The 16,080-nt window shown below is 50.9% G+C and overlaps 1 protein-coding gene across 2 annotated transcripts in view; it reads left to right on the top strand.

The window, feature by feature from the left end:
* SPRED2 (sprouty related EVH1 domain containing 2) overlaps positions 1 to 13,208 on the top strand; it is a 124,325-nt gene extending 111,117 nt beyond the window's left edge. For both annotated transcript variants that reach the window (XM_079109826.1, XM_079109827.1), the window contains 2 exons: positions 7,404 to 7,541; positions 9,937 to 13,208. In XM_079109826.1, the coding sequence (XP_078965952.1) occupies positions 7,404 to 7,541; positions 9,937 to 10,602 (804 nt within the window). In that variant the 3' untranslated portion in view covers positions 10,603 to 13,208. The remainder of the gene's footprint in view (positions 1 to 7,403; positions 7,542 to 9,936) is intronic.
* The last annotated feature ends 2,872 nt before the right edge of the window (positions 13,209 to 16,080 follow it).

Below are 16,080 nucleotides of genomic sequence, written 5' to 3'. Positions count from 1 at the left end.
GGGGGGCCGTCCTCTGCTCCAGGTCGACCCAGGGCAGCACGCGCACCCTGCCTGAGACCAGCAGGAGGTCTAGGAAGGCGGGTGGACGGTCACCATCCAGCTCCCACCACATAGAAGGGGTTTCGACAACATGCAGTACCTACGGTGGCTAAATGAATACAGCTAGGTGTCCAAGGACGCACACCAGAGCTTGAAATGCACTCAGGAAGCCATGGGCTTTGCTGGGCCTCCCACTGGGTCTGTCTGTCTGTACATGTGTCAGCTCACCTTTTTAAGGTGTAGATGCGAAGCCCCTCTTCTTCCCGTTCCACTCAGTCATACGGAGCACATGCTCAGGGTTGCCTGAACCCCAGCCCTCCCCCTCCCAACCTCTTGGCCTTCAGCGAAGTCACAATGAGTTTTGTCCGTCCTTTCCTTTCATATCATTATGTCCTCCAACCTCAAAGTTCAGAAATGTGAAGCCCGTGTGTTGGGAGTGGGTGTGGGGTGGAGCCCAGGGCCTCACACCTGCGGGCCAGGCAAGTTCTTTACACCCAACCACACCAGCCCTAAAGCTTTTCTCAGAAATTGTTTTTGTTATTATTTTTCACAATGGAAGAATCATCCGGGTCCTGAAGAAGGACAGTCATCTCTTTCCCTTAGCAGCTGCTTCTCAGATCCAAACTGCCTGCTACCGAGAGCATAAAGAGTGTGGGTCTGGCCTGTTTCCTGCTTCCCTCTTTGAAAGAGGACACCTGGAACCAGTGTAGGCCCTCAGGACAGGTGAGCTGGAGCTACCTGTTCCCTAAGACCTGTTGACAAAATAGCTGGCAGCTTTCTGTTTGCCCAAAGAGAGCGTTCTGGCCGTAGGTCTGTCAGTTCAGTGGGTGCCGGGCGAGGCCTCGGGCTTGTTCAGGCAGCCCGCACACTCCTGGCCTGTGCTTAGGGTGTGCGGGGAGTGGCAGTCATATCCCCGCCCTGCCCCCAGTACTGGGGACGGAACCCAGGGGCACTCAACCTTTGTTTTTATTTTGAGACAGGGTCTTGCTGAGTTGCTCAGGCTGGCCTCAAACTTGCCATTCTCCTCCCTCAGCCTCCTGAGTAGCTGGGATTACAAGTATGTGTCACCTTGCCCAGCTTTTTTTTTTTTTTTTAAATAAAATGAGAATCCCTTGCAAAGGGACAGATACTACTTTGGTTGTACCAGCTGCTCGACTGTTTGATGGTACATTGCAGCAAAAATCATGCAAATGTGGCCATAAGTTTTAGTTAGCCTCCTTTAAAAATTCACAATATCATCAGCATGAGCAGAGAGGGCAATTCTGCTTAAGTGACACTTGTCACTCTTGAACCCGTGCAGCAGCAGGCTTAGGTATCTGACTGTGCGGTCCTTCAGAGGCGGAGGGGTTACACGTGAAGTCGCTAGAGAGCTCACATAGACCTTGGAGATCATTTGATCTCCAAGTCATTGATCTCTTCAGTCAACGCTTGTGTTCCTGGGACACAGGGATATTTGTTTGCTTGCCCCTCCGGGCCCCTGTCCTGGGGTTGGAACCCCCAGAGGCACTCAACCTGAGCTCCGTCCCTTTTTTATCTGGCCATAAACTTACAAGCCTCCTGCCTCTGCTCCTGAATCACTGGGATTGCAGGCCTGAGCCACTGCGCCCAGCATTTGCTTACCTTCCGAGAGGTGGGGTGTGTCCCCATTTGTCCCCCTCCCCACAGAGAAGGAAATTGCCAGTTGCCTGCCTTCACCTAGTCCCTGCTTCACAGGAACATCCTGTTTGAAAAAGCTGTGAACCAGGTGCCCCTTGCCAGTTCCAGGTGTTCTGAGAAAGCAGCCGCAGGCACAGTGCTGTCTGCCAGCTGCAGCTGCAGCTCTGCCCCTGTCCTCATTTGGAACAAAGAGCAGGGAAACCCAGGGGGATTGAAGGGATGTACACAGTCCCCCGAGCACGGGTGTCACTTTGAAATGCATAGTCCTGTTCATCCTGAATGCCCCCAAGCACTTGGGCAGCCGCCAGGATCCGTCCCAGGTGGAAAATTTTAGGCAAACTGTCTCCTCAGCTGGTCTGGCCCCCTCAGTTCTTTTCCTCCCTCCTCAGACATCCCTGATCAAGGAGGTTGGCCTTCTGAATGAGGAAGGCTTGCTCCTGGCCCAGGACCCCTGAAAAGATGCATGTGCCCCTTTAAGAATTTCTGGGTGAACTTGGAAGAATAGCCAAGCCTCCAGTAGTGAAAGATCACATTGTTCAAAGTGGACTCAGCACGAGGGAGCTTGTCTGAGTCAGGTTCAGCATTGGGACAGACCTGGCAGCCTCCTGCCTCCATTCAGACCAGTTCCCATCCTCACCAGGCAGCACTGACCCTGGAGAAACAGCCAGTTCACAAGTTCAGGCAGCCTGGTGTCTTTTGCACTTTAGATTTTGATTTATTGTCACGATAGCTTAACATTAAGGTCACTTTTTTTAAACTAAGTGTGTGGTACACACCTGTAATCCCAGTGACTCAGTAGGCGAAAGCAGAACAATAGGAAGTTGGAGGCCAACCTCTATAACTTATCAAGACCGTGTCTCAAAATAAAAGATAAAAAAGGACTGGAGATGGACTTAGTGGTATAGCACCTCTGGGTTCAATCCCCAGTACCAAACAAACAGATAGTCAGGTTTTTTGGGTTTGGGAATTGAACCCAGGGGTGCTTTACCACTAAGCTATATCCCCAGCCCTCTTATTTTTGTGACAGGGTCTGACTAAGATGTTGAAGGTTTCGCAGAGTTGCAGAGGCTGGCCTCAAACTTGCGATCCTCCTGCCTCAGCCTCCTAAGTCACTGGGATTGCAAGGCATGTGCCACCCTGCCCAGCAGGCACTTGTTTTTTCCCTGTCCTGCCAGAAGCCTTGCCAAAAGATACACTAAGGCAAGGAATAGATGGTACAAGTATCAGAAAGTAGACCAGACTATCCTTTATAAGTCAAATAATATACTTAGAAAAATCCAGACAAACTCAATCAAGCTTGTGAGGTTTGTAAGGAAACTGCCTAAGCAGAATGACCAGGTATAGAAATCTGTAACTCTTCTGTAGATCAGCAGCCAGTTTTCCAGAAAATGGTCATTTTAAATGTCATTTCATTTTTGTAGTAACCTTGAGGAAGATTTTAGCTCCATGTGATAGAAGTAAAAAACGGAGTTAAAGATTAACTTGACCAAAATCGTGCACCTTGTAATTAACAGAGAATGGTTGAAATCTGGCGTGCCTGAGCCACGCTCCTGTGTTTCTAGCACTGTACTCCACCATTTCTGTTCAGTGCCTCTTATTAGGCTGGACATTTCTTAACTGGGCATCTTTTTAATAAATGGCCATTGACACCATGTCAGAGTGAAGCCCAGAGGCCGGATTTCTTTGGAGGTTATTAACGTGTGTAGGTGGCCAGGGCTGTGCTGGCTAAATCATGGGGACAAGACTTCCCAGGAGTCTGCCGTGCCCAGAAGACAGTGCCGCCTCACTGTCCACAGCTGGCATTAACGGCAGGCTCTGCTCTCATTCCCCCTAGAAGCCTGAGGTCCTGAGCCCAGAGTCCTGGCAGAGTCCCAACGATTCAGAGAAACCCACCCAAGAGAGCAAGTCAAGTTGAAACCATGGCCACAGGCCGCACAGGCTGGAGCTGGCAGTGAGGGTGGCCTGTCCGCCTGCTGCGTTGGTGGGTGTCCTCTGTGCACACGCAACCAGCAGGGCTGTGTGAGCCTCTCGCCCACTTACACGTCCGCGGTGTCCGGCGCTGCTCTCCTGCGGCTCCCGGGTCACAGGGAGCCGGTGTCCAGGAGCACACGGTAGACGTCGCCTCCTTTCGTACATTCCGTGTGTGGGTCACCTGCCGCCCTGGGGGTCTGTCTGATGGCGCAGATCTGAAACAAGCCTCGGTCAGCAGTGGAGCCGCTCTGTCGTGCCCTCCCTCCGGGTTCACACAGACCCACACAGGTGCACATGGATGGCGTAGGCCAAGCTGGATGTCCCCTCCGCTGGGCCCGCGTGGGGCGGCAGGCTGCAGACATGCCTGTCGGGACACCTGGTCTCCTTGCCCCTCTGTACACATCCATCAGCAGGTGAAGAGCCGCTGAAAGTCCTCTCCCAGTCCCACTTGCACAGGCCAACGTCTGGGGACTCTGCATGTGACTGTGTGGTGGGAAGAGGCCACCAAGGCCCAGGAGGGGGGCGGATGCGTTGGAAGGGGTGCTTCTGCCTGCCTGGTGGAGGCTGGGAACACGGGGTGTGCCTCGCTTCTGAGGAGGACGTCCTACACTGCTAACCCGAGCGAGGGTCACAGGAGATAGGATGGCTCGTGAGCGGGTGAGTAACAGGAGGCGACTGGGATGCGCTGCCTGGCTTTCTGGGAATTGGAGGCTGGGAACGTGTGGCCGTGTTTGACACAGGTGCCGGTGTTAAAGTCGACCTGTGAGGTGACTGCGGTGTGGTGCTGGGCAGGGACGTCCCTCTCCAGGCTGGAATCGCGAAAGGGCCGGTATCTGCTCTCAGAGATCTTTCCTGAGAGCTTTAGAGACCTTCCAATTCCGAGACGGCACCCGAGCCTCCTGGGTTGTGTAAAGCAGGGTTTCCCCTCGCTTGGAGGAGCTGTGTTCACATCCACCTGAACAGAGGCCTCCCAGGGTGGGATCTGGGAGGGGGCTCGCCTCGGGCAGCAGTAGGAATTAGGAATCCCACCGGGCTTGTGGTCAGGGGCCAGTGTTTCCATCCCTGCTGTGCCGGTGGCTTTGTGCTGCACTGGGCGAGAGCCCACATCTCTCGGAGTCTCCACGCACCAGTGTGTCACCGGGAGACACACCTGCAGGGATCTGCTAAGGGAGCCTGTTCACCTGAGGCTTAGAGCCTGGCATGTTGTAAGCACTCAGGTGACACAACACTGTGTGTGTGTGTGTGGTGATGAGGGTCCTGGGGATTTAACTCAAGAACATTCTGCCACTGAACTATACCCTCAACCCTTTTTTTATTTAGAGGCAGGGTCTTACTAAAGTTGCTGAGGCTGGCCTCGAATTTGGCAATCCTCCTCCCTCAGCATCCCAAGTAGCTTGCTTGTATTACCGGCATGCACCACTATACCTGGCATCCTGTCTGAGTTTTTCTGAATCAATTGAGAAAAGAAAAAAAAAAAAAAGAGGCCCTCTGTTATGGATGAGGCTGGCCCTGGTTTACATCTGCAGGAAGTGGATGTCTTTGGACTGGACCTGGGATTCAGCAGACCTGCCCCAACAGGCCCACGGGAACTGGAGGGCAGGCCCTTGCCCTTGCCCTCCAGGCAGAACACTCAGGCATGCGATGGCTGCCAGCTCGTGCTATTTGTCAATCAGGTGGCTCTCAAGAAGCAGAGGAGGGACGTTGCGGGCTCTGCCCAGTTCTTCTCCAGCCCTCTGGGGGAGGAGAATGAGGACAGAGAGAAGCCAGGAGCATGAAGCGGGCAGAAATGCACCAGAGAGGGGACCCGAGGTGGGGGAAGCACACCTAAGTGACAAGCCTCATACGTCGTGCCTAAGCTACACAAGGATGCGCGCACCTCACTGAGACATCCTAGAGTGCACGCTGCGGGCGTGCCTGGACCCGGAAGCTCAGAGCTGCCTTCTCTTGGTTCTGCTTTACCTCACCCTCAGACGGGACCCTTTCCTGTGCCCTCGCCAGAATCTCAGGCTTAAGGGACCTTAGATCTTTACTTCAGAGGTGGAGGCAGCAGCTTTCTAATCTCCCCGTCAAGTCTCTGTATTGCCCAAAGAGGACTGTGAACACAGGAATTAGCACTGTGGATTAGGAGACTGAAACAGGCACCAGCCTTGCATCACAAGTAGAGAAAAATCCAGAAAAGGCCTGGGGATATAGCTCAGTTGGTAGAGTGCTTGCCTCGCAGACACAAGGCCCTGGGTTCAATCCCCAGCACCACACTCACACACACACACAAATCCAGAAAAGATGGGTCCCCGAACTGCTGCTGGACATCTCTACCAAGTTTTTAAAAATTAACAATAGTTGTATCACATAATAGAAATAGGGGTTTGTTTTTTCTTTTTCCTGAATTCTTAGTCCCATTTTTACTGAGCATATATTACTTCTAAAAATAAGGGTGGAGGATAAAGAGAACTTTTATAAGTCTACTTGTTTTAACCTGGCCTTGCCCCCAAGAGGATTTATGATAGTTAATAAAAAAAAAAAAAATAGATAAATGAGACAAAGGAAATAAAACAATAAGAAGCAATAGCTAGGCATGGTGGCACACTCCTGTAATCCCAGCATTTTGGGAGGCTGAGGCAGGAGGATCACAAGTTCAACGCCAGCCTCAGCAACTGAGTGAGGCCCTAAGCAACTTAGTGAGATCCTGTTCCAAAATAAAAATATAAAAAGGACTCAGTAGTTAAGTGCTCCTGGGTTCAATTTTAGTACTGCCCCCCCCCCCCCCCCAAAAAAAAAAGAGAGAAGCAGCAGCAGCAACATCTAAGAAGGAGTTTCTGAGATTTTCCAGAATTACCAAGAAAAAGAAGCCTTTTCATCGGGGTGGGGGGTGTCTGTCACTCTTAAGGAAACAGAAAATACAGTGGGGATTCTGAGGGGCCCTGGGGTAGTTTCAGGTTTTCTTCGGGATGGGGGGGTGCTGGGATTGAACCCAAGGATAACTTACCACTGAGCTGCAGCCCCAGTTCTTTCTATTTTTCATTGTGAAACAGTGTCCTGCTAAGTTGCTGAGGCTGGCGTCGAACTTGGGATCTTCCTTGCCTCTGAGTTGCTGAGGTTGCAAAGTGTGCATCACCATGCCCAGCTCTGAGAGGCCCTGGCTTCAGGCGGTTGCCAGCCACACTTAACCAAGCCCCTGGTGGAGCAGTCGCCGTCTGGGGTCCGCTAGCCTGCTTTGTGGGGTCTCAGGTGTAGCAGTGAGGCCCCCAGTGCCCACGGGGTTGCATGGGCTCTGCCCACGGCCACAGACCACACTGATACCTGATCACCTCCAAGAGAGGGTTATCTGGACTCCAGCCATGCATTGTCAGCTCTGCTGGGCCATCCTCCTTCAGTCTGGAGCCCACCAGGGGGCCTGGTGTACTGCTGATCCCTCCCCCACAGCTTGTCGCTACTCCCATGTCTGTCCCAGGGCCCGGTGCGGGGGTTTCTCCACTTGTTGGGCCAGCCATGTCATGCTTAGACAGTCTGGCCCTTCGGGGGTCTCCTGCTGAGGCCAGGATACACTCAAGACTGTGGAAGGCCAACGCGAAGCCACAGCTGGCGGGTGGACAGTACTGGAACGGTGCATGCTAGGGTTTGGTGTGTTTAACTGTTTCCTTTCTGCAGCAGTAGGGTTTGGAGCCAGGAGTGAGTGCTCCACCAAGCGATGCCTTCACCCTTTTTTATTAACTCTCGGTTACTTCCCCTCTAAACAGACAGCCACAGACAGTTCTTCTAATTCCTCTCAGAAGAGGGAACAGCCTACTCGGACAATCTCCTCTCCCACGTCCTGTGAGCACCGGAGGATTTATACCCTCGACCCATACCCCCCGGACCATTACCACCTCGACCAGGTGAGCAGCAGCCTCGTTTCCAAGGTCACCAGGGCGTGTCCTCCTTCCACTCCTGCTCAGCTAAATGTCCCCAGCCCAGGCCTACTCTGTTGAGCTTTGCACCCCCACCCAGTGTTGAAGGTGGTTTTGATGGTGGCAACTCAGCTTAGAGATTTCGGGTGCCGAACACCTTGCCACACCCTTTATCTGCTTTGTTTGGTATAATCCTCTGGAGCTACCCCACAAGCAGGTCATCAGAAACCTGAGTTCATAGATGTGGGAGTGGTAGGGATGTGGGGTATCTGACAAGGAATTCAACCCACGTCTGTCCCCACCCAGGGTGCCACGAGTCCTCTGTGTTCTCTACCTGGAGGGCCTCTGGCTTGCTGTGACCTGTAATCCCAGCAACTCAAGAGGCTGAGGCAGCAGGATGGCAAGTTGAAGGCCAGCCTCAGGGACTTAGCAAGGCCCTGTCTCAGAAAATGAAAAGTATTGGGGGTGTAACCCAGTGGTACAGCGTCCCAGTACCAACCAAAGAAGGCTGCACACCTGGCTCGAGCTCCCAGCGTGGCGGGCTGCAGGCCCAGCCTTGCTTAAGGGAGCGGGAGCTGGAGTCTGGAATTCACCGATTCAACAAATATTTACTGAGCGGCCGCTTTGTGAAGGAGGTTCCCAAATAGTGAGGCATGGCCTGGTGCCCGTGTAAGGTACCGTGGCCACCACACTGTTTGGAAATGAGAAGAAAGGAGCACCGGGCAAGTGAGTTTTTTAACAAAGCTAGATTTGATTCTTTCTAAAAAAGATTTTATTGTGTGCTTCCTAATATTTTGACATTAAAATGTGCTTTTTGAAAAATTACAGTAGCGGCAAAGGGAAGTGTATTTTTTTTACTTTCCTTTCTTTGCAAAATAAAAAATAAGGAAGACCCGAGATTTGTTCAAATTCCTTCCAGTTTGCGATTTTTCAACATCTTACAAACTGATTTGGAGACTCTGACAGGAAGTAGGGAAAAGCTAGTGAGCCGGCCCCCGCCCTCAAGAGGCTCATGATCTGGTGGAAAATGTGGCTAAATCTGTGGTACCTGATCAGTTCTGTTGGCAGTATTGTAATGACAATGATGACATCAGGTGTCAGGCCTCCTGTTTGTCGGGCACTGAGCTGACCCTGTGCGTGGGTTATTCCATTCATTCTCCCAGCAGGCCCATGCAGTCAGAGGGAAACAGAGTCTTCATGACCTGCTGGCAAATTCTCTAGTACTCATGTGACTGTAGCAGGTCACTCAGAGCCGTGCTCCACTCCTCTGAGAAACCTGCATGCCCAAAGCCTTCAAAGGCAAGAATTCTCTGCTGCAGCTGAGACCTGGGGCAAGGCAGGAGCACATGCACATAGCCATCGGCCAGATAGTGTTCAGCACCTGCCGTTCTGGAAGAGGTCCAGTTGCAGACTACAGCAGGAAGGACTCTGCCTCAAGGAATAGTGCAACTTGGCTTGGCCCAGAGCCCCCCGGGGCTTTGAACCCCGTCAGCAGCTTCCAGGGCCTTTACTCTTACCCCTCTCTGATCTATGCAACTTCTCCCAACTGGAGTCTTGTACATATTTACATTTTATATGTATTTATATATATACACACACACACACACACTCTACACACACTTTATTTCCTATTATCCCTTTTTGCTTTCTTGTGAACATGAGCCAAAGTGCAAGATGCATCTTATATGGTGACCTGGTTTGCACATTTTGTATATACATAAGGAAGTTACCAGCATGCAGTGTATGCTGGTATCTTTTTTTTTTTTTTTTTAGAACCAATCTTATGAAAGAGATCACGCTGTACAAAAATGGGACCTAAACTGTTAGAAATCACTCCAGGGTGCTACTGCCTGAGGAGGTTAGATGAAGCAGACAGGTCCAGTGCCACCTCGCTGAGGAGTAGTCAGACCGTACTACTGTGATGCGCACACTTTCCTGTTTGGTAATACTGCAGCGAAAAAGGAGAAAATGCCGGTTCCCACCCATTTAATCAGTTTCTGGATCCCGTAATGGATTTAGACTCACAATTTGAAATACTTCTTGGACCAACAAGATGTTGAGTAACTACAGAAGGGGTTGATTTCTTCAAGAAAGGCCCGGGACCACCAGTGACACTCCACATCATGTACGACCACGAGAGTGGGGTCCTAATTAGAATTAGTTATATTCCATGTATGCATGTCAAAATACACTCTACTGTCAGGTCTACCTGAAAAGAACAAATTGAAAAATTGGAAAAGAAAGGCCTTAGTTGAGGTGAAAGGTGCATTTTGGAGGCTTGGGGAGGGTTTGTATGGGGGTTTTCGGGGTTTGTTTTGCTTTTGTTCTTCCTTTTCTTGTTCGTTTTTGGCCGTAAAACGACGTCTGGTTTTTCTCTGGACAGCGGATGCCAAGGCCCTACCCCCAGGTGAGCTTCCCCGACGACGACGAGGAGATCGTGCGCATCAACCCGCGGGAGAAGATCTGGATGACCGGCTACGAGGATTACCGGCACGCGCCGGTCCGGGGCAAATACCTGGACACCTTGGAGGACGCGGACTCCTACGTGCGCTTCGCCAAGGGCGAGGTCCCTAAGCACGACTACAACTACCCCTATGTGGACTCCTCGGACTTTGGCCTCGGGGAGGACCCCAAAGGCCGCGGGGGCAGCGTGATCAAGACGCAGCCCTTGCGGGGCAAGTCCCGGCGGCGGAAGGAGGACGGCGAGCGCTCACGGTGCATGTACTGCAGGGACATGTTCAACCACGAGGAGAACCGGAGGGGCCACTGTCAGGACGCGCCCGACTCCGTGAGAACTTGCATCCGCAGGGTGAGCTGCATGTGGTGCGCGGACAGCATGCTCTATCACTGTATGTCGGACCCCGAGGGAGACTATACAGACCCTTGCTCGTGCGACACTAGCGACGAGAAGTTTTGCCTCCGGTGGATGGCTCTTATTGCCTTGTCTTTCTTGGCCCCCTGTATGTGCTGTTACCTGCCCCTTCGGGCCTGCTACCACTGCGGGGTGATGTGCAGGTGCTGCGGCGGGAAGCACAAAGCAGCCGCGTGACTCCGTCCCCACCCCTCCCGCCTCCACCCACAGCCACAAGGGAACTTGTTGTCTCTCACATACTCTCATCTTCTGCCCTGCGCCCTTCCACTCCCAGGGGCGAGGAGTGCAAGAGGCCTCCCAGATCCCTGGTCCCTTGAGGCACCATTCCAGCCTGGGGCACCTGCGCGGTGGACTCTCCACCCTCCTGCACCCACTGCGTCAGCCACACGCCCATACCCATGCTCGCCCAGTGTTCTAAGGAAAGAAACCTCCTGCATAGACTCGCGTTCTTACCAACCCGTAACCTGTCTTATCCACGTCTTGATTTCCCGTCTCTCCTCCCGGCCTCTTCCAGTTCGAATGAGTCTGCAGTGGAAACTGCTGATTTTTTGGTGGGTTTTGTAGTTATTCTTCCCGAGAGCACAGAAGACTGTCCCTCAGTCTGGCTAGCCTGTTGCTTGCAAGCGTCAGGTTCCAGGGGAAACGGGACGTCAGAGTGCTGAAACCCGCCCGGAAGAGTTCTCACCTGCAGTCAGTTGGCATGTATAGGAGGTGAGCTAGTTAACCACCTTGTACCACAAAACAATATCGCTTTAACTTTTCTAAAGCCAAATTTCCCATGTAAGCTGCAGTTTCTACCCTTAGCCCATTGTCATTTTCTGCCCCCCCCCAATCTGTTGAATTTATTCACTGATGTAAAACATTCACCTATAAAATGACTGAGAATTGAGCCTTAATTTCAGATTAACTTGTGAGAATCAGGAAAAATTCCTTAAACTGCATCTCATCCTCTTGGACCAGGGCTAGAAAGGGGATTTCAGGTTTCTATGAGCCTCCCCAGTTAACCCCTAAGATAGAACTTTTTAAAATTGTGTTGCCGCCACTTCTCAAAACTTAGCAATATTAAAATAAGACGTTAATGAAGTAAGAAATTTTGCTCATCGTTTTGCAAACCGAATAGTCTATTCAAACACAAACCAGTGTTCTTTGAGAAACACGAAGGTTGTGACTAAAACCATAGGAGCTCTCCCACCCCACCCCCAGCAACTATTTTATATCAACCGGGGGATTTTAAATGTCATAAATTTGAAGAGTGGTGGGTTGCATTTTGTTTGTGGGTTTGTTTTGTTTTCATTTTGGACTCAATTTCACATCACCAGATTCTTCATTTATACTTGGGAAAAAACAAGGCCATATGTAAAAACCCTTCCAATGCCTAAGTGTCTTCTCCTGCAACTCCACACCCAGACTTGCCACTTTGGGTGCATAGATGGTTAGGTCAGCCGACTTGAGTCTACCTGTCACCTTGCTGTGTAGGAGGCTTCTAATTAGCTGAAAAAGAGTATTTTTCTAATATATTGCGAAGAATAGCCAAATCTTCTTATTGAAGAAAAAAGAAAAATGAACAGTGGTTACCTGTACCTAGCATAGTACAATCAGAACCTCGTGGAGAACACAGGGGCCAGGCTTGCCGATGCTGGCTGTTCTTCCCGCCACGATCTTCCTATGGTCATTGCCAGCTGAGGGCACAGCCTGGTCCCACTCTCCTCCCTCTCCCCCTCCCTTCTTTATTGCACACAGGACAACAGTCTTCAAGGAAAGGGACTTTCTTCCAGTCTGCCATTCGTACTGGGAAAGTGCTCGCCATGCTTACCTTCATGGGAATGCTATCAGCTCGCCCGAGAGCCCGTCACGCTTCTTTAGACAGATCATCCGTGTAAATACCCAATGTGCTTATGAGTTAGTTGGTAGACGTTTTCGTTTGTTGGAATGACTAGTTGGGGCTTTCCAGTGTGGAAAAGGAGCAGAGAGCTGTCCGTCTGGATCGATGGAAGGAAAGAGAACCCCTTCCCTGCCAGGAGAACACCCAGCCAGCCTCCGATGCTGTGGAGGACCATCTGCCCCAGCCTGAGGTGTTGGCTCGGGGCCTTTCTCTAAGGTCACCTCTCTGCAAAGCACAACACTAATCTATGTTCACCAGACCTCAGTTCAGTGCCCCTATTTATTTCAGTGAGACACACGCATCCCAGACGCTTTGTTTGTTACCTGTATTTAGTCGTTCCTTGTTCTCTCTCCCCTTACCCCTCGCTGGTTTCCCCCCTTCTAAAGAGTTATGCTAGTGAATCGTGGACCGCATATCCTTTTTGGTTTGCAAAGGCAGCGGTTAAGGGCACAAAGACAGCCATGGGGACATTTATGTAAATACGTCTCTCCAATTGCCACACTGCAGCTGAACAGTGTGTAGTATTTTCCCAGTCAGCTTTGCCATACTGACGTCAATCATTTGAGAGAAATTATTCAGATTTTATTTTTGTATCTGTGGTAACAAAACATTAACCAAAAGATTTTCTGTTCAGAAGCTTCCCCAGCCCTCCCCCAAGCTATTTGCTCACATTAACAAATTAAAAGTGCCTGAAGCATAATTCATTCTTTACCTGTGTACTAAAAATCCTGTTGTATTGATTTTTTTATAATAAGCCTTTTTACCTCTGTGTAAAAAATATATATACAAGTGTATGATGTACATTTTAGTTCTTAACTTTTTTTTATGGTTTCTAATATGTATGACCAATGTAGCCATTGCTTTAAAATGTACCATGTAAATATAAACACATCCTATCAGATGCCTGGCTTTGGGGTGTTTGTCTGGCTGGAGACGCAGTGGCTGTTGAGCCTCGGCAGACCTGGGAGTTCTCCCACACAGGATGGGTTGGCGTTTCCTTTGCAGAAGGACGTGTGGACACCAGTCTGTGTTTGTGAGGCCCTTCCCGCCTAAGGTTATGTCATATTCCCAAGGGGAGACTGCATCTTCGTGGCCTCCACTGCCTCAAGTGAAAGGAATGCTTCGTGTCACCGCCCGGGAAACACCCCCTCCTCCCAGGCCTGGCTTCCCCACCAGCGCTCCTCAGAGGGAACAGCTGTACTTCCTCCGAGTTGTTTTCCACCAGTTCCTGCTAAATCTCAGGGGTGAGAGAGACTGTGTGTGTGTGTGCGCGTGTGTGTAGTTTGGAAGACAATTTCTCACAGAAGACAATTGTTAAAACCGCATGACCCTTGGTCTCCTCGGAGCAGCTTTCTTGGCTCTTTGCCTTTCCAAATGGACTCTTTGGATGCTCAGAAGCTACAGTGATGATCCCCAGGAGGAAATAAAGCAGGAGGTCTTTTGAGGTTCACAAAGGCAAAGTTTCGACTCCTCCTCTAGAGAACCAAGTAGGGTCCCTAAGAAGAGATGAACAGAGGGTCCCTCCATCTTAGTTTAACTCTTCCCTGAAGAAGAGGTAGCTTTTCCAAGTGACCTGGGCAAAGAAAAATTCTGGAAGTTGGGGAGTGAGAGAAAAACATGGAGGACTTCTCCAGAGCTGCAGGGGAGAAGGCGTCCTAAGATTATACTTGACCCTCTTCCTTCCTTCCCATTATCCCTGGTATAAAGTTGAGGAACTGAAGTTTAGAATGGGAAACTAAGGCGACATTCAGTCATGAGAGCGCGGGATTGAGCCGGCCTCCCCGTGGCCTAGCTGTGGAGTCCAGGCTCCTACAGGCCTTGCCCCAGGCCTCTGCTTCCCTCCCTCCCTGCCTAAGGGCTTGACAGTGAGCCGAGACCAGAACCTTGCCCAGCCCTAGCTGCTCGGGCTGCCTTAGGAAGAGCTCGTCGTCTTTGGTGACCTGTGCATGGTGCCAGAAACAAGTCCAGCTACATTAGTCATCTTCAGCCTCGCGCTTCGCACGTGAGGAAGCCATGTACGGAAATGACACCACTCAATCAGGGCCATGGGACAGTCTTTCTGCCACTGCAAGCCAGTAGCCCTTGAGCAAGTGACATCTCCCTCCTGAGTTTCTTCTGGTGTGTAACTTATTGGACCCGCATGACCATCAAGTCAAGAGAGAAGGTATTGAGGTAAGGAAGGTGACTATTCAAAAGAAGGCTAATCAAGATGAAGAAGTCTCTTGTACATCATCTGTCTTGCCAGAAGGCTGGTTTGTATGGGAGATGGCTGATGGCAAACTGGTAGGCACATTTTCACAGGTGAAGGCTTGTGACCAAATGATGCACCTCCGATCCTAATCACCTGATCACAAGATGCTTTTTAATTCTGCAAATCTCAAGAACAAAGATCTTTCGTTCTTCCAGCTATTCTTGTCACTGGTGAGTTTGCCCACATGCAGTTCCTGACATATTACACAAAGGACAGGCTGGAGGGGCAGCTGCCCCAGGCCCTCTTGCTGAGCACCAAACTCAGCAATGAAAGAAAACATACTTCATCTGTTGACTGTGGACGACAAGGGTCAGGTGAGGTTCAATAGGGAGTTGGGCTCTGGATCTGGCCTCAGTGCTTGGCTTCGTAAGGAGGGGAGGGATACCTACCCTTAGCACGTTTTGAAGGTCCCATGACACGCTAGTTACAGTGCCACATGCAGGAGGCACTCCCAAAATGTTTGTTCTTTTCTCACTTCCTCCTCTCTTCTGGCCCTGAGGAAATACGGGACTCAAGAATAAACCTGTTCCAAGGGACAGGAGGCTAGGGCACCAGTCACAGATATTCTGTAAGTAGAACTACAGCCTGCTCATTGAAATTTCTTTTCCTCACCTTCTGATTCTGAATGTGGTTGGGATTCCCTGCTGTGTGTTCATGGCCCAAGTAAGAGTCGCAGAGGTGCACTAGTCCGGCTGGATTCTGGGGAACCATTATATGGGGCTTGGCAAACGTCAACAGCCTGTCAGGGCAGTTCTGCTGAGAGAGCCGGATGGCACTTACTCAAGGTTGGGGCACATTGTCTCCTGGGTCCTGCCTGCCTGAACTTCCCAGCCCCATGTCTGGCCTTTGGTGTACCCACTGTACACTGTATCTGCTTCTCCCCAGATACTGGTGGCCACCACCCCACCAAATGGTGGACAGCCCCCAGAAGATCAGGCCGCCTCCCAGGGGAAGAGCGTTGTTGGGTGGATCCTGTTTTACTGCGACTTGCAGGGCAGTTTCTTTGAGGTGCTCAGGCAGGCAGTCACAGGTGGCCCATTATCTTGAGGAGGAGACAGAGCTGGTACAGGTGTGTCCACAGGCGTTCTCACAGCAGGCCTGCTGGGCTTTCTGATTTGTGGGGTGAGAAGGTAGACATGTCCCTCTTGGTTGGTTTCTTTGTTTCAGTTTTGGGTTTTGTAGAGCTTTCTAAATGCACACACTTTTCATACTGAGCAATATACTCCGCCTCCTTTCGTTTAGACCTGAACCAGATGCATGGCATGAAGGGAGATCACCCTGGTCCCATTCTGCTGACTAGATACAAGTTGTGACTGCAAATCAGGGCCTGTACCATGTCGTGAGCTGCAGTGACCATCAGTGCTAGTGGCTCTGTGGAGTTGGACCTGCCACCTAAAGGGCAGTGCAGGGGTGAGGAACCGGGACAGTGGGTTTTGTATATTTGTAAGGGAAGAAAATTTATGAGGTAATAGTTATACCTGGTATCCTTTCCCTCTCCTATGTCCTCCCTCTCTCTCTCTCT

The sequence above is a fragment of the Sciurus vulgaris genome (assembly GCF_902686455.1).
Source record: "Sciurus vulgaris genome assembly, chromosome: 14".
Lineage (NCBI taxonomy): Eukaryota > Metazoa > Chordata > Mammalia > Rodentia > Sciuridae > Sciurus > Sciurus vulgaris.
This window is presented reverse-complemented; position numbering and strand designations above follow the sequence as displayed.